Source organism: Pelodiscus sinensis, chromosome 24 (genome assembly GCF_049634645.1).
Source record: "Pelodiscus sinensis isolate JC-2024 chromosome 24, ASM4963464v1, whole genome shotgun sequence".
In the NCBI taxonomy this organism is placed as follows: domain Eukaryota; kingdom Metazoa; phylum Chordata; order Testudines; family Trionychidae; genus Pelodiscus; species Pelodiscus sinensis.
Window position 1 is genome coordinate 2,792,239 of NC_134734.1, and position 23,093 is coordinate 2,815,331.

The 23,093-nt window shown below is 52.6% G+C and overlaps 1 protein-coding gene across 1 annotated transcript in view; it reads right to left on the bottom strand.

The window, feature by feature from the left end:
* Positions 1–23,093, bottom strand: part of LOC102459745 (putative G-protein coupled receptor 33) — a 27,154-nt gene continuing 4,061 nt past the window's right edge. Inside the window, exons 2-3 of the mRNA XM_075907376.1 lie at positions 13,591–13,762; positions 1–6,338 (exon numbers count right to left, since the gene is read on the bottom strand). Of these exons, the coding sequence (XP_075763491.1) occupies positions 5,301–6,332 (1,032 nt within the window). The 5' untranslated portion in view covers positions 6,333–6,338; positions 13,591–13,762 and the 3' untranslated portion in view covers positions 1–5,300. The remainder of the gene's footprint in view (positions 6,339–13,590; positions 13,763–23,093) is intronic.

Below are 23,093 nucleotides of genomic sequence, written 5' to 3' on the forward strand. Positions count from 1 at the left end.
TGCCATGTTTATTAAGAATACAGCAGAGAGGCAGTTAGCAGCTGCTTTATAAAGACAACCCCCCCCCACACACACACACACACACAGATCCTGCAGATGGTGCATCGTTACCAGTCCATGGAGGCTAAGTCAGTCTTGCGGGCCAGGCCAGGCTGACTGAGCAAAGAGTTGGGTTTCTCTGAGACTCCTCTGAGGCTTGGCTTTCAGGACTGAACCCCAAATCCCATGACAAGAGCTCCCCTTTTTGTACGTCAGTTCCCAATGGAGTCTATGGGTATTGCAGTGTCATGCTACAATCATCCATCCTTAGGAGTGTGAATCTGTGTTCCCCAGAGTTATCCTTTAATGGGGATATTCAGGCTGCCCATTGTTGTCTCAGTCTTAGGGGTGTCTGCCTGTCTCCAGGGTTCGTCAATGCTGCTAATTCAATTCAGCCTTAAGGAACAATGGCTGTTTCCTTGTTATCTTCAAAGTTTCCACTTCTTCTTGTTGGCTCATCCTCACACACCCTCCACTCCCACCACACAACTGTACAGACTTTCAGACAAGAGCAATAGTTGCTAGAATACAGGACTTAGTATGTGATGCAGACAAGAGGTACAATGTAATTTGTAATGCTAACAGGGAGCAAGGCCTTACAGTAACATTATCTAATCCTGAGAGACAGAGAGAGAAATAGAAGCTACAGAACTTAAAAGCAAATCGTTATACATCAAATCATTATGCATCATACAGCTAGTCTTATACCCAATACTAATATATACATTTTTGCTATATGTGCACTGCAGCGCCTTTTATATGGGCCTGCTTGGCCCCCATTGGCTGCTCTTTGCAGCTCTCCCATTGGCTGCTTCCCTCACCGCCACTTGAGGCAGCTTGGAGGACCCTTTTCCTTGAGCTTTTCTGAGGCAAAGCCACAAGGCCTCCAGCAAGAGATCTCAGGGCCTAGTCTACCCAGCCACACACTAATGGGGCTAGGTCCTAAGGCTATAGAGAAGTCCTCCAGGAGGCTAGAGAGGCCATGGAGTAACCAGCCAACCAGGAGCCGGGGAGGACTATAAGAGAAACTGCAGGCTCAGTGGCAGCTCAGACCTGAAGGGAGTCAGTCAAAAGGGCTGGTGGAACCAGACACAGCTCAGAGTGGGGAGCTGCCAGGTCACTGTCTCCAGGAGGGGACGCCCTGGAGGCTCCGCTTTCCTTTTGAGCGGGAAAAGAGATGGAGCCTGGACTGGACTCAGACACTTGGCAGAGGGCACCGGGCCAGGCCCCTGTTAGAGATGCACCCCAGCAGGGGGCTGTGAACATCCCTGCAGCGTGGGACTTGGCCGTAGGGGTGAAGCGACAAGGCTTTTTTAAGACTCCCGCTGACTGAAGCAGGGCCGGAGCCCATCCGCGGCCGAGCATGGGTGCTTGCGGGAGGGGAGTCCGCCCTCCCCCCCCCCCATCACACGCCTACATACACTGGCTCCGGGAAGGGAAGCATTTTAATTCCCTTTGGCCTGAGACGTGGAGTGATACACGGCGCCCCCATGTGGACACGGTCTGCGACTGAGGGACTCCAGCACAGAGACAGTGACGTGGGATCTGTCAGGACTGCTGCAGGGGGCTGGTCAGTCTAGCACAGGAAGGTCCAACGAATTCAGGCTTGATATAAGATAATTAACTTTCACAGCAAGGGGGAATTACCATCGACCGAGACTTGCGGTGTAGTCTCTATCGCCAGCTATTGTGAATCCGGGCAGGGTGGTTTTCTTCTTAGTCTGATGTAGGAATCAGTTTGGGAAAGTTCTCGGGCTTGTACGGGAAGTCACACGAGATGGCTACAGAGTTTCCTTCTGAGTTCATAATCTGACCTGAAGCCACAGAGATACGATCACTTGTGTGAACATGTGAGACTCCCTGTCACTGATCACAAGCCATGTCAGCCCTGGGAACAGCCTGGCACTGGACACGAGCCATGTCAACCCACAGGAACAGGGTTCCTGCCTCCTAACTGCCACCTTGGGGACAGAGGTTGTGCTGTGGCTCCCTGCCTCAGTTTCCCTTTGTGGTGGATAGGAGGATTGCTGGCCAGCACTTGGTGACTAAAGGATTAAACTCAGGTAGCTAGCACGGGGGTTGGCAGGGGAGAACCACCAATGGGGATACAGTGCTGAACTTTGAATTGGATATAGCACTAGCTCTGACAAAAAACAAACCCAAAGAGCTGCCACCATCCAGTGATTTCATCCTAAAAAACAGAAGGGAACACTTGAATTCCTGCCTATTGAGGACCACAAGCTCTTTTGCCCCAAAGAGCTTGGAAAAGGAAAAGAGCGAAACAAGCCGAAATCTCTGGTAGCCGACTATCCACGCTAGGCAGGCAAATGCACACACAGACCCCCTCTTACTTTCCAGGACACAAGAATCAAATCATCCCCTTAAAAAAGAGATTTGTATTAATACAACAGAAGATACATTCAGTAAGGCAGACTTGATTGCTAGGTGTTACACAGCAAGTAAGTAAAACAAATTAAAACAGAAAATCTCTGGGAACAACTCTTAGATGGTGAATGGGGGAGGGGAGGCATGGATTCACACAGACATTCAAACCAAACCACAATAACAAAGACAAATACCCTGGTCACGACTAGATCCACTTCTCCCTCTACTCACAATCTGGGCTGATCCATACTTCAAGGTCCAGTTACTCCCATGTCCCATATTTCTTATGGATCTGGTCATTCCGGTCCCTGCCTCTGCTCCCTCCAGCCCTTACTTACAACACACAAGGGAAGAGAAGATCAGGTAGCTGTAACCAATTCAGATTTCAGCACCGTATCCACATTGGGTCTTCTGGCCCCCTGCCAACACCCTTGCTAGCTACCTGAGTTTAACCCTTTAGTCATTGGGTGCTGGACAGGAGGAGTGCTGGCCATCACATGCCCCTCAAATCATAGGCATGCTGGACAGATGGCCCACACTGGCTGTGATTTCTTCCTGGAGAGCTAGGAAGAAACATAGTCAATAAGTTACATGAACACACTACATTTACTACTGAATACGCAAAGAATTAAACATGTGGCCAGCACTCCTCCTGTCCATCACTCCCTTGTGTGAACACCACAAGGGATACAAAACACTCTCCTTCTCGGGTTCATTTTATTTCCTTCAGTTGCATATTGGTCCTCTGGATCCCCAGCCTAGTTCCCATTGACAGGGAAGAAGCCTCTCCGTTTTAGATGCAGCAGTAGGAAGGGTTTTCTTTAAGAGCTCTTGGTTCCAGATAGTTAAAACCCTTGGCAGACCTAGAACCGTGAAGTTACAGCGCCAGGTAGGAATCTCGAAGGCCACCATGAAACCAGCTTTATTACCAAGTGCTTGGAATGACCAAGGCTCTAAGAAAAGACAGGTGGGAGGGTGGTTGAATGTGCGAAGTTCTAGGGAGTCAGGATTCTAGCACCTGAGAAACAATTGAGATTAAAAACACACACAGAGACCACGCTTCTAGATCTAGCCAGGAATCTAGAACCCGAGGGGCCCTACCCAGCTTTGCCACATGAAGAAAGCTGGAATCCACGAGGACCTATAGACCTGGAATACAGGGGATTTTATGCCATTCAAAAGCAGTTTGACATGGTTCTAGAGTCAGGCTAGTATAAAACTCGTGGGATCATATGGTGTTTAAAACTATTTGGTTCTAAATGCTAACGCTGCCCTAGATCTAATCAGGAATCTAGAACTCCCAGGACCCTAGAAGATAAGTTGCCAAGAGACACCAAACAAACACAAATCTAGAATCTGAACCCTGAAGAACTCTGTTCAGTTAGGAAATCTTGAGATACCTAATGTGTTTGCCCAGCAAAGCGTCCGTGTGTCTGTGCTGCCACCCCCAAGCCCTGCCCTGTTTGTTGAACTCGCTCTGTCTTCTACATGCTCCACCCCACCTGGTCTGGAAAGGATCATTTGGACACTTAGCAGAAAAAACACCTATGGACCAGCCTTTGCTGGCTTCCTGGAAGTTCCTGAGTCCTGGCTTCCAGGTTCCCCGCTTTGCTATCCCAGGTGCTTGACCAGCACCTCACAGATTGAGACAGACCCCAGGGAGAGAACGGGCCTGTGGTTTGCTCAAGTCCTTTCAGAGGATGGAGGAGTGTCCCACAACCTGGAGAGATCCCCAGCTCACAACAGAGGATGGCTCACAAATGATACAACTCTTAGCAGAGAAGGATGGTGACTGGGAATCAGGATTCCTGGGTTGGAACCTGAATGACAAGGGATGGAGTTTGAGTATTATAAATAGGGACTGTCTCATCTCATTGACTTGAAATTCACCCTCCAGGGTCCCTAGGGTTGGCCGCTGTCGGCAGACAGGCTACTGGGCTAGATGGACCTTTGGTCTGACCCAGTACGGCCGTTCTTATGTTTTTATTTTCTAAGCTCAGGGTCGGGGTCTCACTGGACCACCTTGATTTTCATGCAAACCTGCTCCTGGGTGGCCAATCTGGCAGCTATCCTACCCTAAACGGCCACTTTCCTGTGCCTAGTGCAGAGGTCGTGGATGAGGTCCACGATGTCCGCACTAGACCAGGAGGGAGCCCGCCTCTTGTAGCCCCGGGCAGGCTCTTGGGAGCCGCCAGCCTGGTCCCGGGAAGAGACGGAGGGCTGGGTGGCTGGCTCGTGCTGTGCCAGGTGCAGGGTCTGCTGGCTGGGTGCTGGCAGGTTTGCACCTGACATGGGCACCGTAGCCAGACTGTGCCCCTCTAAGGGCTCCGGGGCCGGGAGGGGGACAGACAAATTTCCCTGGTGGTGCCCAGAGTGGCCACCAGGGCAAGCTGAGAAGGGCTAGCCTCCCACTAGTTCAAATTAAGTGGCTACACAGCCCTTAATTTGAACTACTTAATTCGAACTAGGCATTAGTTCTCGTAGAATGAGCTTTACCTAGTTCGAATTAAGTTCGAACTAGCGGTTTGTATGTGTAGCGCCTATTAAAGTTAATTCGAACTAATATCTGTTAGTTCTAATTAACTTTATAGTGTAGACATACCCTCACTGTGCTCTAATCTAACAAGGTTTGGATCTGGCTACTGCTCTTGTGCCATTGAAGGGTGCCACTGATGACTGTCTGAGATTGAAAATACTGATAAATCTGTAGAATCTGGAGATAGCTGTGACTCTAGAATCCAAGAATACTCAGGGTTTATGAACAGTGAAATACCTGGAACCCATCAGGCCTTAGACCCATTGGGAATCTAACAATGAATGGAGCACACCAAGTTTTCAACTCTCCCTAAGTCTGGGCAAATTCAGATCATCCCCTCTTATATGTTCTGGATTTCTGACCCGTGTCTTCCACTAGACTCGTAGGCACTGCTCTCGAGTTCGTCAACAAATGCCGCCTTGACCAGGGTGAGAAGAGACGTCCTGAAGACCTGCTTGAACTTTTCCCCCACAAACAGGTAGAGGACGGGAGTGAAACAGGCATTGAAGAAGGATGTGACAATGTAAATAACGAACATGGCACTTGTCACCAACTCTGAAACATCCTTGCAGAGCTTCAATCCATGGTAGAGGTGATAGGGAAGCCAGCAGAGGAAGAAGGAAGCCACCGCGGCAGCCATGACTTTGAAGGGCTTCCTACCCCACGCCAGCCTCTTCTCTTTCATTTTCAACCCCATCTGGCCGTAACATCCTGCGATGGTGCAGAAGGGCAGCAGGAAGCCCAGCAGGAACCGGACTACAAAGATGGCCACATGGATCTGTCTCTCCCGATCCAGCATCTCAGCTCTGGTCCAGGCTTTGGAGAGAGCATAATTGTTGATACAGATGATTCTGCCCCCCTCCACCACGCGGGTCTCCCGGAAAGCCAGGTAGGGGGTGCTGAGAGCAAAGGAGACCAGCCACATACCCACGACAAGGTTCCTAGCCCGGCTCATGGTGCGATGATGCCGGGACCAGACAGGGTGGCAGGTCAGGGCGTAGCGGTCCAGGCTGATGAGGGTGAGGAGGAAGACGCAGGAGAACATGACCACGGAGATGCAGGTGTTGAAGAGTTTGCACATGGCCGTGCCGAAGACCCAGCGGTAACCCAGGAGGATATAGACAGCAAAGAAGGGGATCAGCAGGGTGAAGAGGAGGTAGCACAACACCAGGTTGAGGAACAAGAGTGTGGTCACCGTCCTCCTTATCTTCTGCCTTAGCACCCACAGGTACAGACTGTTCACCACCACACCCACCAGAGAGGTGGGGAAGAGCAACACGGCCATGGCAAGGTGTGTGGCACTCACGGCTGCGGGGCTCTGGCTGGAATTTGCCTCCATGGCTGGTGGGAGAATTGTGATCTCTTGTTCCATGGTGCCCTGCAGAGAGACGGAAGAGGAGTTAGACTTGGAAGGGACAACACAGGATGAGAGGAGTGTGGAAGAGGAGGAAAGGAGAAATACCACAATGGGCTCATTGTCAGAGGCTGGAGAGGGATGGCAGGAGACAAATCGCTTGATCATTGTCTTTGGTCCACCCTCTCTGGGGCACCTGGTGCTGGCCACTATCGGCAGACAGGATACTGGGCTAGAAGGACCTTTGGTCTGACCCAGTACGGCCGTTCTTATGTTCTATGTTCTTATGTACCACGATGGGCTGGGAATGTACCATTGGAGAGGACCTTTATGGGCACTATCTGGTCCTCTAGAACGTCCAGGCTGAATATGCTCAGCAACTAGGCTATGGCCGGTGGAACTCACTGCTGCAAGATGGAGCGATAAGCAGCAGAGGAGGAAGAGCAGACATGACAGGAGTGAGGAAGGGGACAGTCTAGCTGGTCTAACACACAGCTATGCCGGGAACGCCATGTGGCTGTGAGTTGGAGGGCAGCCTGGCTTGGGGGGGGGGGAATGGACAATGGGGCCTTTCCCCACTAGGAGGTGCTGGCTCCAAGCTGTCTCCAGGGCAGGGTGGAGCTGGCTCAGGAAGGTGGGATCAGTGTTGCTGTCTCCTAGCCTGCAGGAGCTGGCACCAGTGGAACTCTGCTACAAGTTGGAACAAGCTGTTATCTGCCTGTGACAGGAACTGCAGTTACATCCCATCCCATGGGCTCAGACAGGGTCCATCCCCCCTCTTTATAACACAGGAAACCTCTGTCCACCAAGCTGCTTCTCTGGGTTACTGCCTCAGACTGTGCCCCACCCGTGACCTTGTTCGATTGGAATCTTCTTCGATACCGAATCCCTTTCAGACCTGTCAAGCCTTAGGCAGTGGCAGGGCCACTCAGGAAGGCCAGAGCTATAAAAAGCCCATTTCTAAGCCACAGTGGAGCTAGCACACTAGAGCAGCTAACAGGGGAGGGGGTGAGGGAGTTCAGAGCAGGAGTTGTGTTGGAGGCTAGATACACTTGGCATTCTTTAAGACTTCCTTGAACTCAACTAAAACCCCCTCATTAATCAGACACCCTATCAAGGAACTCATTAGCTGTAGGAGTACAAAGATGCAGGCAGGAGCCCAGCAGCAGCATGCGGCCTGTCCTGTTTATTGCACCCAGTGTAGCATGTGATTCCCTGCCCTGTGGGCGGGTGGCGTATGTGTGCATTTTGTGCAAGGTGCTCCTGACCCTCCTGGCTTTGGAGGCCAAGTTGGATGAATTGGAGGAGCTATGGGAGGCAGAGAGGTGCATAGATGAAGCTTTCCGGGACACTGTAGAACTGTCCCACCTCCGGTCAGACAGCCCCTATGCTGTTAAGGAGGGTGAAAGGCTCAGGGAAGGAGAACAGTCAATTGGAGCAGAAGGAAAACATCCCATAGCTGGGACCCTCCTTCCAGAGGATGTTGTGGGATCCTCTCACACTGAGGATACCTCTCCGGAGGAGGGAACTCCAGTCATTAGGAAAAAGCAAGTTTTAGTGATGGGGGATTCCATCAACAGAAACATAGACAGCTGGGTTTGTGATGACTGGGAAAACCATGTGGTGACTTGCCTGCCTGGTGTAAAGGTTGCGGATTTCTCGAGACATCTAGATAGTCTTATGTATAGTGCTGGGGAGGAGCAGGTGGTCGTGGTGCATGTAGGTACCAATGACATAGGGAAGGGTAGGAGAGAGGATCCGGAGGCTAAATTTAGGCTTCTAGGAAAGATTGAAATCCAGGGCTTCTCTGGTAGCGTTCTCTGAAATGCTTCCAGTTCAACACACAGGGCCAGGTAGGCAGAAGTGCAGGGTCTTGTTGCGTGGATGAAATGTGTAGGGAGGGATTTAGATTATTAGGAACTGGGGAAACTTTTGGGATGGGGGAGCATATACAAGAAGGATGGGCTCCACCTACACCAAAAATGGAACCAGACTGCTGGCACTTATTAAAAAGATTGTAGAGCAGTTTAAATGAAGAGCTGGGAGAGAGCCGACGGATGCAGAGAAACACATGGATCAGTGAAACAAAAAACAGGACTATGTAGCACTTTAAAGACTAACAAGACGGTTTATTAGGTGATGAGCTTCCTTGAGCCAGACCCACTTCCTCAGATTAAATTGTGGAAGAAAATAGGCATGACCATATACCAAAGGGATACAATCAAAAAAAGTGAACACATATAAAAAGGACAAATCAAATTTCAGAACAGAGGGGGGTGGGAGGGAGGTAAATGTCTGTGAGCTAATGATATTAGAGGTGATAATTGGGGAAGCTATCTTTGCAATGAGTAAGATAATTAGCGTCTTTGTTAAGACCCCAGCGTAAAGTGTCAAATTTAAGCATGAATGACAGTTCAGAGGTTTCTCTTTCAAGTCTGATATTTAAATCCCAGGATTCATTTGCAACTCTGGTTGCCTGATTTGCCTACCTAGCTTGAATTAACGAGCTAGTGTAGACATACCCTTAGAGATTCTTCATGTCCTAGAAAAAGGATGGAAAATGAAGTGTGGGTAAGACCAGATGAGAAAGAGACAAATGAAAGAGTCCCATCCAATCAGATCAGGAGATGGCAGACTGCTAAATAGTGACAAGTTTATGTACAAACACTAGGGCTTTGTCTAGACTGCATCCCTTTTCCGTAAAATGGATGCAAATTAGACACATCGCAATTGCAAATGAAGCGGGGATTTAAATCCTCTCCGCTTCATTTGCATAAACATGGCTGCCACTTTTTTCCGGCTCAGGGCTTTGCCGGAAAAAAGCGCCAATCTAGACAGGGGATCTTTCAGAAAATAAAGCCTTTTCCGAAAGATCCCTTATTCCTCTTAAAAAAAGGAATAAGGGATCTTTCGGAAAAAGCTTTATTTTCCAAAAGATCCCCGTCTAGACTGGCGCTTTTTTCCAGCAAAGCCCCGAGCGGGAAAAAAGCGGCAGCCATGTTTATGCAAATGAAGCGGGGGGGATTTAAATCCCCGCTTCATTTGCAATTGCGATGTGTCTAATTTGCATCCCTTTTACGGAAAAGGGATGCAGTCTAGACACAGCCTAGAAGTCTAAATAATAAGATGGGTGAACGAAAGTGCCTCATATCTAAGGAGGATATTGATATAATAGACATCATAGAAACTTGGTGGAATAAGGACAATCAATGGGACACAGTCATACCAGGGTAACAAAAAAAAAATCTATTGGAAGGACAGAAGAGATCTTGCTGGTGGGGGAGGAGCACTACAAGGCTATGTCTAGACTGCAGGCTTCTTTCGAAAGAGGCTCTTTCGAAAGATCGTGTCTAGACTACAGGCGGATCTTTCGATAGAGGAAATCCGCTTTTTCGAAAGAGAGCACCCAGCGAGTCTGGATGCTCTCTTTCGAAGACGGCCTCTTTACATTGTAGAACGCCTTCTTTCGAAAGAGGAACTTTCGAAAGAAGGCGTTCTTCCTCGTGAAACGAGGTTTACCGCCATCGAAAGAAAAGCCGCGTTCTTTCGAAATAATTTCGAAAGAACGCGGCTTGAATCTGGACGCAGGGGAAGTTTTTTCGGGAAAAGGCTACTTTTCCCGAAAAAAACCCTGAGTCTGGACACGGCCCAAGTGAAAACAAGTGTAGAATCAAATGAAGTAAAAATCTTAAATGAACCAAAATGTTCCAGAGAATCTCTATGGGTTGCAATTCCATGCTCCAATAATAAGAACATAGCAGCAGGGATCTATTATCGACCACCTGACCAGGACAGGGTAATGACTATGAAATGCTCAGGGAGATGAGAGGCTATCAAAATAAAAACCTCAAATAGTGAGGGGTTTCAGCTATCCCCATATTGACTGAGTGCACATCACCTCAGGACAGGATGTAGAAATAAAGTTTGACATTTTAAATTACTGCTTCTTGAACAGCTGGTTCTGGAACCCACAAACAGATAGGCTATTCTAGATTTAGCACTGGACTGCTTGTAAATAGTGACCATATTGTAATAAAATTTAACATCCCCATGGCAACAAACACCTCAGCAGCTCAGCACTGTGGCATTTAATTTCAGAAAGGGGAATGACACAAAAATGAGGTGGTTAGTTAACCAGAAATTAAAAGGTATAGCACCAAAAATACAATTCCTGCAAGCTGCACAGAAACTTTTCAAAGACACCATAATACAGGCCCAATTTAAATGTATACACCAATTAAAAACACAGTAAGAGAACCAAAAAAGTGTCGCTGACTTAATCATCACGTAAAAGCAGAGTGAGAGATAAAAAGGCATCATTTCAAAAGTGGAAGTTAAATTCGAGTGAGGAACATAGAAAGGAGCATAAACTCTATCAATGAAGTGTAAAGATACTTGGAAGCCCAAAAAGGAATTTGAAGAACAGCCAGCCAAAAACTCAAAAAGTAATAGCAAAACTTTCAGTACATCAGAAGCAGGAAGCTGACAACAAGTGGGGCTATTGGACGACTGAGATGCTAAAGGAGAACTCAAAGACATTAAGACTCTTGCAGAGAAACTAAATGAATTCTTTGCATCCATCCTCATGGCTTAATATGTGAAGGAGATTCTTAAGCCTGAGCCTTTCTTTGTAGTTGACAAATCTGAGGAATTATCTCAGATTGAGGTGTCATTGTAGGACATTTTGGAACAAACTGATAAACTGAACAGAAACAAGTCACCAGGATTAGTTGGCATTCACCCAAGAGTTCTGAAAACTCAAATGTGAAACTGCAGAACTATGAGCTGTGGTTTCACCGATCCTTTAAATCAGTTTCTGTACCTAATGACTGGAACATAGCTAACATCACGCCAATATTTAAGAAGGGGTCTAGATGTGATCCTGGCAGTTACAAACCGGTAAGTCTAATGCAAGTGCTGGGCAAATTAGTAGAAACTATAGTAAAGAATAAAACTGTCAGACACATTCATGAACATAATTTGTTGGGGGTAAAGTCAACTTGGTTTCTGTAAAGGGAAATAAGGCCTTGCTAATCGGCTAGAGTTCTTTGAGGGGGGTCAACAAGCTTGTGTACAAGGCAGATCCAGAGGATCTAGTGTACTTAGATTTCCAGAAAGCCTTTGACAAGGTCCCTCAAAGGCTCTTAAGTAAAGTAAGTTGTCATGGGATAAATGGGAAAGTCCTTTCATGGACTGAGAACTGGTTAAAAGACAGAAAACAAAGGGTAGGAATAAATGGTCAGTTTTCAGAGTGGAGAGTGGTAACTAGTGAGTCTCGCAAGGGTCTGTCCTGGGATCAATCCTATTCAACTTATTTACAATTTATCTAGAGAAAGGGATAAACAAGGAGGTGGTAAAATTTGCACATGATACTAAACTGCTCAAGATAGTTAAGACCAAAACAGACTGTGAAGACCTTCAAAAAGATCTCACCAAACTAGTTGACTGAGCAACAAAACGGCAAATGAAATTTAATGTTGATAAATGTAAAGTGATGCACACTGAAAAAAATAATCCCAACTATACGTACAATACGAAGGGGACTAATTTAGCTACAATCACACAAGAGAGCGATCTTGGAGTCATTGTGGAGAGTTCTCTGACAACATCCACTCCATGGGCAGTGGCAGCCAAAAAAGGAAACAGAATGTTAGGAGTCATTTATAAAAAGATCCAGAATAAGAAAGAGAATCTCTTATTGCCTCCATATAAATCCATGGTACGCCCACATCTTGAATACTGCGTACAGTTTAGGGATGTAAGACAGTAGTCGATTAGCCAACTACCAATCAGCTTATCAAGTAGTCAAGTGCCTACTCATACCTATCTCAGAAGCAGCAAGGGGGGCAGGAGAAGCAGGAGTCAACGCTGGAGGTGGGGGGGGGGGGTCAGCTTAAAAGCTGGTTCCCCACCAGCATTGTTTCTGCTCCCCTCTTACCACCTCTATCAGAAGGGGCAAGGGAGGCTGTTCCGGCAGCAGCCACTGGCCATGAGGAGTCCCAGTGGGAAGTTGGGATGCCAGCACACAGGGGCTGCTCCTGGCTGGACAGGCAGCCCTTCTCGGTCCTGGCTTGTGCCGGGACCAAACCGTGCTGCAGTGCCTGCTCCTCCCCACTCCCTCCCCCCCCCCCCCCCCCCCGTCCCCCAGCTCCTACTGAATTTTAAATTGCAGAGCCGCAGCAAGGCTTGTCCCCAGCAAGAGCCAGGACTGAGCGGGGCTGCCTTCTGCTATGGAGTAATTGATAACAATTTATCGACTACTCGATTACTAAAATGACCTCAATTTAACATCCCTAGTACAGATGTGGTCACCTCATCTCAAAAATGAGCTCTTGGCATAGGAAAGGGTAAGAAAAAGGCAACAAAAATAATCAGGGGTTTGGAACAGCAGCCATACAAGGAGAGATTCAAACGACTGGGGCTTTTCAGTTTAGAAGAGAGGAGACTAAGTGGGGGATAGCACAGAGGTCTGTAAAACCATGACTGATGTGGAGAAAGAAAATTAGGAAAAGTTCCCATAACACAAGGACCAGGGGACACCAAATGAAATCAATAGTTATCAGGTTTTAAAACAAACCAAAGAAAATATTTCTTCACACAGCACAAGGGCAACCTGTGGAACTCCTTGCCATAGGATGTTATGAAGACCAGGACTTTAACAGGGTTAAAAAAAGAACTAGATACATTAATGGAGGTGAGGACCATCAAAACTTATTAGCCAGGATGGTAAGAATACTGACCCGAGCCTCTGTTTGTCAGAAGCTGGGAATAGGCAACAGGGGAGGGCGCATCTGGCATTGGCCATTGTGGGCAGACAGGGCACTGGGCTAGATAGACCTTTGATCGGACCCAGTCTGGCCGTTCTTATGCTCTTCCTACTCTGCAGAGTGGCCTACTGGTTAGAGAAGGGGAGGCCAGAAACCAGGACTCCTGGGTTTGGTCCTTGGCTCTGGGGATGGAGATGAGAACTCCAGGGCTGTGTGAGGGAGGGGAGTTCTGTGTCTTAGGGCTTCCCAGGTGGGGAACATCTCATCTGATTAATGTGAAAAAGAGTAAAATTCACCCATCACAGACCTCCCCTGTCACCTCTATTGTGTGCTTCAGGCTAACCCAAATAGTCCCTAGTGGCAGGCAGACTCACAGGCTAACACAGCTAATACCATGTGGCAGGGAGTTCCACTGATTTGCCTTGACAATGGCCCATTTGTGGCTTCCAGGCACCCTTAGAAAGAAAATTCCCCTTAAGACCTGGCCTCTGCCCGTCATCTCAACTCACCAGGGTGGCACAGGAGCCAGTGAAGACAGAGACTTGGATGACGTGTCTGTCCAGCAAAGCGTCTGTGAGTCTGTCCCAGCACTCCGGAGCCCTTCTCTATGTGGTGAGTTCAGTCCTTGTAGCTTTGTCTTCTACACGCTCCACCCCCCAGCTGCTCTCTGAGATCCACAAGCTGTAAAACCATCAACGGAAATTGTCACTGGACACTCTTAGCAAACAACCCACAGCAGCAGCAGGCACTAGCTTAGAGGCAGAGAGAGAACCCAAGTGCCCTGGCCTCCAGCCCCACTAATACAGCAGATGTGGGGCTAGGAGCCCATCTATTGGGAGGTGCCCCTGTGGGGAAGAAGGGCCTGTGTTTTGCACCTTTTTGTACCACAGGCTGCACTTCAGAGATAACCCTGAGCTTGTCATGCAAGCTCACATCACTGACGATACAATACCTGGCCAAGGAGTGAGTTGTCTAGTGGTTAGAGCAGGGAGACTGGGGGAAGGGTCCAGTGGTGAGAGCAGGGTAATAGCTCTCAGGGCTCTCGTGCTATTGACGTGTGGTGGGGACGTGTTTCTGTGAAAATAACTTCTGTGAAATCCTGCCCTGCATAAAACCTCAGTCCCAGCAAGCCCCCCCCGACTGGGCGTGTGTATTCTTGGAGCTGGGACCTCCAGGTCTCTGCTGGGAAGCCAGCTCTGCGGGAAAAAGAAAACCTTCAAGAGCCGGGGATGGGAGAGCACGGGGGGGGGGGGGGGGGCGGCAGCCAGGACGCCTGGTTCTCCCTGTACCAGGCGGTTCATGCAGGGAGGAGACGAACGCAGGGTTTGCCGGGCCTGGGCTCCGCACGTCTGACTCTCCCTCGTCGCCCATCCCCTCTATGTTCCCCATTGCTCCTTAGGGTCTCCCAGCCTCTCCCCCAGCCCAGCCCCTCCCTATTCCCAGTCAGCTGAGCCTCTCAGCTCCTCCCCTTCCTGGCCAGCCCAGCCCCGCCCCTCACAGTAATTCCGGTCACTGGCCGCATGGCCTGGGTTTCCACTGGTCACACGCAAGCACCTCCCGCTCTGGGCACGTTCTCCTCCATCCTCCTCTTCTGCCTTTCCTGCCTGGGCAGCTCCACCTGTCCCTGCTGCCCGTCTGCTCCTGCCCTCCCCACACTGTGGCCCAGGCCAGGGCATTGGCCCCAGGCGTGTGGCTCATCTCCTTCCCCGGGTCTCGGGCTGCTCCTGGAGGTGGCGGGGCAGGTTCACCTGCAGCAAGTTACACCCTCTCTGGGGAAGAAGCCGGATCCAAGACTCAGGGCTAGAGGACATGGTTCCATTGGGCGAATTTTGGGCACCGTTCCTGCGGCCTCTGCCAGCGCAGAACGTCACAGCTGGACAGGATGGAGAGGAGGAAGAAGGGGCTGGCGGGATGGCCAGGAGGGCCTCATTCCTCATTTGCTGGCTGCCCGACCACCTCTCCCATGGCCTGCTGCTCCACAAGAACACAGCGCCAGCCACAAATGCCTGCCTGTTTCTTGGCACCCCCTGGCCGTGTGTCAACACTCACGCCGCCATTCCTCTGCATCTTCACGGGGAGAGGTTCTGGCCAGAGCTAGGACGCCCCCCCCCACCGCTCTGCTGCAGGTGGCTTTCCTTGATCATCCTGGCAGTGAAGTACCTGAGCCCGGGGGGAAACAAGGCAGAGAAGGTGAGGGGCTGGCACTGGAGCTGGCCGGAAAGTGCCGGGAGGGAGAGAGCACTGGGAACAGGGCAGCCCAACGGTTCCGCAGGTATCTGAGTGTCTGTAAACCCAGCCGTGTCCCTGGGCTCCCAGAGTCCTTGTCGTCTGCAGGCCCTAGGTCTCTGCGTGTTTCCAAAGCCAGTGGGGCGTTTAGGGTTCTGGATGGCAGGCTGGCTCTGGGAACGTGGTTTGTTTTAGGTCGCCCAGTGTGGTCTCACCTCACTGATTCTCACGGGGTCTGCATTGCTGGCTGGCTGGCTAGGACCTTCTTTGTGCGAAGTCTCTCTGGGTACATCTACACTACAGCGCTAATTCGAACTAACTTAATTAGTTAATTCGAACTAAGTTAATTCGAACTAACGCATCTAGAACTAAAAACTAGTTCGAATTAGCGTTTTGCTAATTCGAACTAGCGCGTCCACACTGATTGGACGCAGGGGGGCATTTAAGGGCAGCTGAAACCGGTTCCAGCAGGGCATCAGGTCAGTAGTTGCTTTGTGTGGCTGCTGTCTGAGGCTATCTGAGGCTCGTGCTTAAAGGGACCCCCCCCCCCCCCGGACAGCCGGTTCTCAGCTTTTCCTGCTTCCTTGCCAACCTCGCCGAGGGACAGCAAAGCATTGGTCTCTGTGCCCGTCTGCGTCTGGCGTCTGGACACCAGCACCGACTGGTGGGACCGCATTGTCCTGGAGCGCTGGGACGACCGACAGTGGACCCAGAACTTCAGGATGAGGAGGGACACCTTCCTGGAGCTCTGCGAGTGGCTCGCCCCTGCCCTGCGCAGAAGGGACACTCGCATGAGGCCCGCCATCCCCCTCCAGAAGCGGGTGGCCATCGCCCTCTGGAAGCTCTCCACGCCGGACAGCTACCGATCCGTCGGGAACCAGTTCAGCGTGGGGAGATCCACCATCAGAGCAGTGCTCATGCAGGTAAAGCGCTCGTCGGCCACTGAGCCGGGGGGGAAGGGGGCTGCGAGGAGGGGATGGGCCGCCCCAGGGACAAAGGGGGGGCGGGAGGAGGCGAAAACGCCCCGCACCAGAGGGGTCGGTCTGTCCCGGCCGTACTACACGCCGCCAGGGGGGTTGCTACCGGGAGTGGGGCGCGGGGCACTGCCAGGGCACGAACGCTCCCAGCCACCCGGGCGCCCCACTGATTGGCGCTTTGCTGTGTCTCTCTCCGTAGGTGGTCAAGGCCATCAACCGGGTGCTGCTCCACAGGGTGGTCCGCTTCGCCGACCCGGACGCCGTCATCCGGGGATTCAGCGCCCTGGGCTTCCCAAACTGCGGGGGGGCCATCGACGGGACGCACATCCCCATCCGTGCCCCGGAACACCAGGCGTCCCAGTACGTCAACTGCAAGTGGTACTTCTCCGTGATCCTGCAGGCCGTGTGTGACCACCGAGGCCAGTTCACGGACATTAATGTGGGCTGGTCCGGCAAAGCACACGACGCCCGGGTGTACCGCAACTCCTCCGTGTGCCAGCGGCTGCAGGACGGGACCTTCTTCCCCGACCGCCACATCAGGGTCGGGGACGTGGACATGCCCGTGTTCCTGGTGGGGGATGCCGCCTACCCACTGCAGCCCTGGCTCATGAAGCCCTACACGGGGCACCTCAATCCCTCCCCCCAGGCCTTCAATGCCAGGCTGACCAGGGCCCGCATCGTGATAGAGGGGGCCTTCGGGCGACTGAAAGCCCGATTTAGATGCCTCCTCACCTGTCTGGACCTGGCCGAGCACAGCATCCCTCCCGTGGTGGCGGCATGTTGTGTGCTCCACAATTTGTGTGAGCGAAAGGGGGAGGCTTTCCTGCCAGCCTGGATGGCTGAGGCTGACCGCATGGCTGGACACTACACTCAGCCCCGCACCGCCGCCATCCGGGAAGCCCAGCGGGGGGCCGTCCGGATCCGGGAAGCCCTGCGGGAGAGCTTCCTGGTGGAGGAGGAGGAGGACTGACCTCTCCCTGCATGCCCCACTGGGGCCTTCTTCCACCCTACCCTCCCTTCCCCTTTCCCCTCCCTACCTACTGTCAAATAAAGACACCTGTTTTTCAAACAAAAACGTCTGTTTATTTCCCAGAACTGGGGTGGGGGGAGGGAGGAATGAGGGTTGGAGAGGGGAGGGGGAAACCTGGGACGAGGGAGCTGGAAGGGGAGGGAAGAGAGGAAGGGAAAGGAAAGCTCAGGGGTGGGAGTCCGGCTGCCTCTCCCGTCTCGCCACACTGCGGGTCCGGGGGCGTCGGTGGGAAATGGTTGTGAAGGGGGGGGCAGGAGGGACAGGGGATGTGGAGGAAGCAGGAGCGGAAGCAGGAGCGGGAGCAGGAGGGGGAGCGGGAGGGGGAGCGGGAGCAGGAGGAGCAGGGGGAGCAGCAGGAGGAGGAAGTGGGAAGCGGTCGAGCAGGCTCTGGAGGTGGCCTCACAGGGCATGGCCCTGCTCCTCCAGGGCCTCCAGACTCCTCCGGTGCAGCCTCAGGTCCTCCTGGACCCAGTGGTCCTGGAGACGGAGCTGTCGATCCAGGAACCGGAGGTGCCGCCTCTGGTAGTCCTCCTGGTTCCTGGCTCTCCTGCTTGCCCGGGCGCGGGCGGCTGCTGCAGGCGGGGTGGTGTGCCCTGCAGTCCCAGGTGCTGCGGCTGTGGTGCAACAAGACCAGCGGTCAATTACCCCAGGGGCTCAGGTGTGTGAAACCCAGCTCCCCTCTGCAAGACCAGGGCCCCTGCAGGATCCCCAGCTGCTGCTCCTTGGTGGGCAAGGCCCAGGCGCACTGTCCCGGGGCTCCCTCTCACCCCAGCCCCCCATACACATAAGGGGAACACGAGGGTACTCACAGGTGGATGCCTCCCCGGCCTCAGACGACACAGGCGAGTGGCTCTGTGGCGTGCCTCGGGGGTCCCGGGTCCCGGGCAGGCTGGCGGCAGGCTCCTGGCTCTCAGAGCCCTCTTCCTCCTCCTCCGTCTCCAGGAGCAGTCCCTCTGCCCCGGGGTCAATCACGTCCTGGGGGGCAGGGATGGCATGAGCCCCCAGGATGTGGTCCAGGGCATGGAAGTGGGGGCAGGCCTCCGGGTCGGCTCCTGGCAGGCAGGCCCGGGAGTAGGACTGCCGCAGGTCCTTAATTTTGCAGCGGACCTGCTCCCGGCTGCGCTGGTGGCCCATGGCGGCCAGGCAGGCAGCCATGCGGCCATAGACGGCCGCGTTCCTGTGGCTAGTGCGGAGATCGTGGACATTGGAGGCTTCCCCCCAAACCTCGATGAGGTCAACCATCTCCGCACTTGACCAGGCGGGCGCCCGCCTTTTGCGCCCCCGGGCAGGCTCCTGGGAGCCGCCTGGCTGGTCCTGGGGAGCAGCGGAGGGCTGGGTGTCCTCGGGTGGCTGGCTCATGTTGTGGCAGGTGCAGGGTCTGCTGGCATGGGTGCTTGCAGCCTTGCAACTGGCACAAACTGTGTAGCCAGCCCGTGGCCCTTTAAGGACTCCGGGGCCGGGAGGGGGGCAATACAGTTTCCCTGGTGTTGGCCAGAGTGGCCACCAGGGAAACCTGGGAAGCCTTAGCCTCCCACTAGTTCGAATTAAGGGTCTACACAGCCCTTAATTCGAACTAGCTAGTTCGAACTAGGCTTAATCCTCGTAAAATGAGGTTTACCTAGTTCGAACTAAGCGCTCCGTTAGTTCGAATTAAGTTCGAACTAACGGAGCGCTAGTGTAGCGCCTATGAAAGTTAGTTCGAACTAACGTCCGTTAGTTCGAACTAACTTTGTAGTGTAGACATACCCTCAGAGTGTTCAAGCACAACAGGGTCCCCGAGTTCTAGATTCCTGACCGGGATGTTTTCACACCATCAAATCCAACAGGTTCCACTGTCTTTGCTTGATCTAAAAGTCTTCTGGTGGTTCTAGCTTTCCAACTGTGTTCAGTCCATTGGGGAGCAAATTACAGAAGTGTCTGTGCATTGTAACAGCTCTAGCTAGCACTTCTATACTGCTAGTCCTCCGTAGACCTCAAAAACCTTTATCCGGGAGGTCAGGAGATGTCTCCTGACTTTTACAAATGGGGAAACTGAGGCATTGAGCGTGGCAGTGACTTGGCCAGGGTCACTCAGCCCTTCAGTGGCAGAGCCAGGAATAAAACAAGGCCTCCAGAGAGCTGGTCCTAGTCTCTCTACCCTGACTCCTTACACAGTGAGCTCTTGTGCTGGGACTCTTTGTACTATGTTTGTTCAGCTCCTAGCACAGCAGGGTCCAGGGCCTGGATTGAGGGTCCCTATGAAAAAATAATATTCAATAATCCTTTTCAGGTGTCCTTAAACTATGTCATTTCGGTAAGGTTTGGGGGGCTGCTCTGAATACTTTACAACAACTTAGTGACTGTGCTCACTACAAAAGCAATTTCCCCTCTCCATGTTCACACCTCTTCCCGACTGCTTGGAATAGCCCAGCTGACTGAATTGGCCTCATTAGTTCTGGCCTCCATGTGATAAGGTAACGCCCTCCTTTTCATGTGTCAGTATATTTGTGTGGCCTCCGGACTCCACTCCATGCATCTGACCAAGTGGGTTTTGCCCACAAAGACTGACGCCCTAATAAATGTCAGTCTTTGAGGTGCCGCAGGACTCCCCATTGTTTTTGTGGACACAGACTAACCCCAGCATTGAAAAAGATTCAGGAGCTGGAGTGGCTGAGAGATTTGGGCTTGTTTAGTCGGCAGAAGAGAAAAGTGAGGGGGGATTTGAGAGCAGCCTTCAACTTCCAAAGAGGATGGAGAGAGGCTGGTCTCAGTGGGGGCAGATGGCAGATCAAGGAGCATTGGTCTCAAGTTGCAGGGGGGAGGTCTAGCCAGGGTATTAGGACAAACGATTTCCCTAGGCGGGTGGGGAAGTGCTGGGCTGGGTTCCCTAGGGAAGTAGTGGAATCTCCATCCCTAGGGGTGTTTAAGTCTCAGCTTGACAAAGCCCTGGCTGGGATGATTGAGTTGAGTCTGGTCCTGCTTTGGGCAGGGGGCTGGACTTGATGCCTCCAGAGGTCTTTGCCCGCCCTAGTCTAGGATTCTATAACACCAAGCAAACGGCAGGCCAGTGGCGCTGGAACAACTTTTAGTGAGGGTGCTGAGTTACCCACCCCGCTTACAACTGTTTGTGCCCCTCCGATGGCTGAAGGCTCCCGGACAGGGCCGGCCAGATGCCATTCACAGCACTGGGGCCCAGACTGTCAGATCCAGGAGAGCCGACACCCTAGCCCCTTGGAGCCCGGCCTGGAGCTGCAGTAGGACCCCAGGGTGTGGTGAAAGCAATGGGTCTGGTGGGACCCTGCAGGGGCCACCCAGAGGAGATGGGTGGAAAGCTGGGTACACAGCCCCTGCATCCTTACTTCCAGCACCCGTGTGGCAGGTGGGGTGCAGATCTGACTCCTCACCTCTGGGCACAAAGACTAAGAGCAGTGTCTGTGCTAGCCCCGCCGCCGATCATCACGCAGCGGGGTGGGGACGTTGCTCACTGGAGCTTTTCCGTGCAAGCTACAGCCCCCAAAGGTGTGAACTGCCTGTGAAGCAGAGTTTCCATCCTCAGTAGTGAAACAACATTTGAAATATGTAGATGGTATCATGAGCTTTTGTGGGCACAACCCGCTCCGGTCATCTGAAGAAGAAGTGGGCTGTGCCAATGAAAGTTCATGATCCCATCTACATATTTTGTTACTTTTAAAAAACACCAACCAATAGTCTGGTAGCACTTTAGTTTTTCCTGTTACAGACCAACTCAGTTCCCCCTCTGAAACTTCACACAGCTCGGAACCCCCCGGCAGACTCGCATCAGCGGGGAAAGTGGCCGAAGCTGCTGGGGCCCTGCTGGAATCTGCCAGAGCAATGGGAGGGTGTTTGGTCAGCGGCATCATAAAATGCAGCCCCCGAGTCCGATCTGCTGTTAATATTCACCCCTTGTACCGATGCCCCCGTGCTTTGGAAACCGGCACTCGGCAATGGAGCGGGAGTGGGGTCTGTGATGCAAAGTTGGGGTGATTTGGCCCAGGGCTCCCCATGGTACAGCCCCTGACCCCCCCATGCAGGGACTGAACAGCCTCAGATGGCTCCAATGTCCTTGGTGCACAGGGCAGGAAAACAGCAAAGTCACTGAACTCTGCCAAATGTGAAACCCACCCGGCCCCTGACCTCAGCGACGCAGAGGACCAAAGAGCGGTGCAGCCACCCTGCAAAAGAGAGCCTGCTCCTCCAGCTGTTCACACCTGTGCTCGCAAGCGGTTCACACCTCTGAAGTAACGGCTTCCCCTGCAAACCACAGGTCAATAACATGCTGTCAGGTCCCTGGGCTTCTTAGGGCCACGCCCGACCCAGCATCTGCTACAACACAACTGTGGTTATACCCCAACACCCCACTCACCAGGGCAGTGCAGCCTAATGGCCAGAGTCTCTAGCACACAGGAGCTGCTCCCCCCCAGCTCTGGGATTGAGGGGGGGACCCAGGCCCTCCCTACTCCCCCAGGTCCCAGCCCAGGGCGCTATTAGCAGGGGCACGTTCCACTGCTCCCTCGGTGGGGAATCCTACCGCAACTCGCTGAGAGCCACAGACTTTGACAGCCCACCCTGCACCACTCCCCACCAGTCTCCACTGCCTCCGGCCAGGGTCCTTCCTCCAGATCCTCTGTAGCACAGACGTCCCACTGGCCGGCCTCCCGATCGTCCCTCTGGCAGTTCCCCTCCGGGAGCTCTGCTCAGGCCTCCTTCCTACCAGTCTCACTAGACAGTCGTGTAGGCGTCTCACTGGCCAGTTTCCAGGGCTGGTCCCTCTGGCGGTTCCCTTGCAGGAGCCTCGGCAGCACCTCTTCCCTCCTCGGCACACAGCCCAGGCAGAGCCTCCTCCGGGCTTTTATACCCCGGCTGCAGTCTGAGCATGCCCAGCAGGGCCTTGGGGGCGGGGCTTCTTCAACCAGGTGAGCCTGGTTAGGCCCAGCTTTCCCAGTGTGGGGCTGGTCCATTCCTGTCACACCAGGGCTTTGTATGGGCTCCCTTCTACCTGCTTTACCCCTTCCGGCCACTGTGGGACAGTCGCCCCACCACACTGGGCTAAACCATTTGGCCAATTTGATACTAGTGCATTAAAAGCTTTGGTGTCAGTAAGTCTGCTCTAGCTACTAGACATCACTCCCCTCCCAAAGCTGGGGAATGAACCCAAGAGCCTTGGCTCACAGGCCCCCACTTGGGGCCCACTCCCTTCCAGAGCTGGGAGCAGAGCCCAAGAATTCGGAAGTGAACTGAACAGAATTCACAGAACGGCGCTGGCAGGGGACTGGGCCTGTTTGATCCCTGCCCTAGGACCTTAGGGTATGTCTACACTACCCCGCTAGTTCGAACTAGGAGGGTAATGTAGGCATACCGCACTTGCAAATGAAGCCTGGGATTTGAATTTCCTGGGCTTCATTTGCATAAGCCGGGTGCTGCCATTTTTAAATCCCGGCTGGTTCGAACCCCGTGCCGCGCGGCTACACGCGGCACGAAATAGGTAGTTCGAACTAGGCTTCCTCATTCCACGAGGAGTAATGGTAGTTCGTGCCCCGTGTAGCCGCGCTGCACGGGGTTCGAACGAGCGGGGTTTTAAAAATGGCGGCGCCCCGCTTATGCAAATGAAGCCTGGGAAATTCAAATCCCGGGCTTCATTTGCAAGTGCGGTATGCCTACATTACCCTCCTAGTTCGAACTAGGAGGGTAGTGTAGACATACCCTTACAGAGTTAATACTCCTGAATACTTGGGGATTCTCTGTCAGGCAGCTATTTTAGGGGGGTTCCCCAGAGGAACAC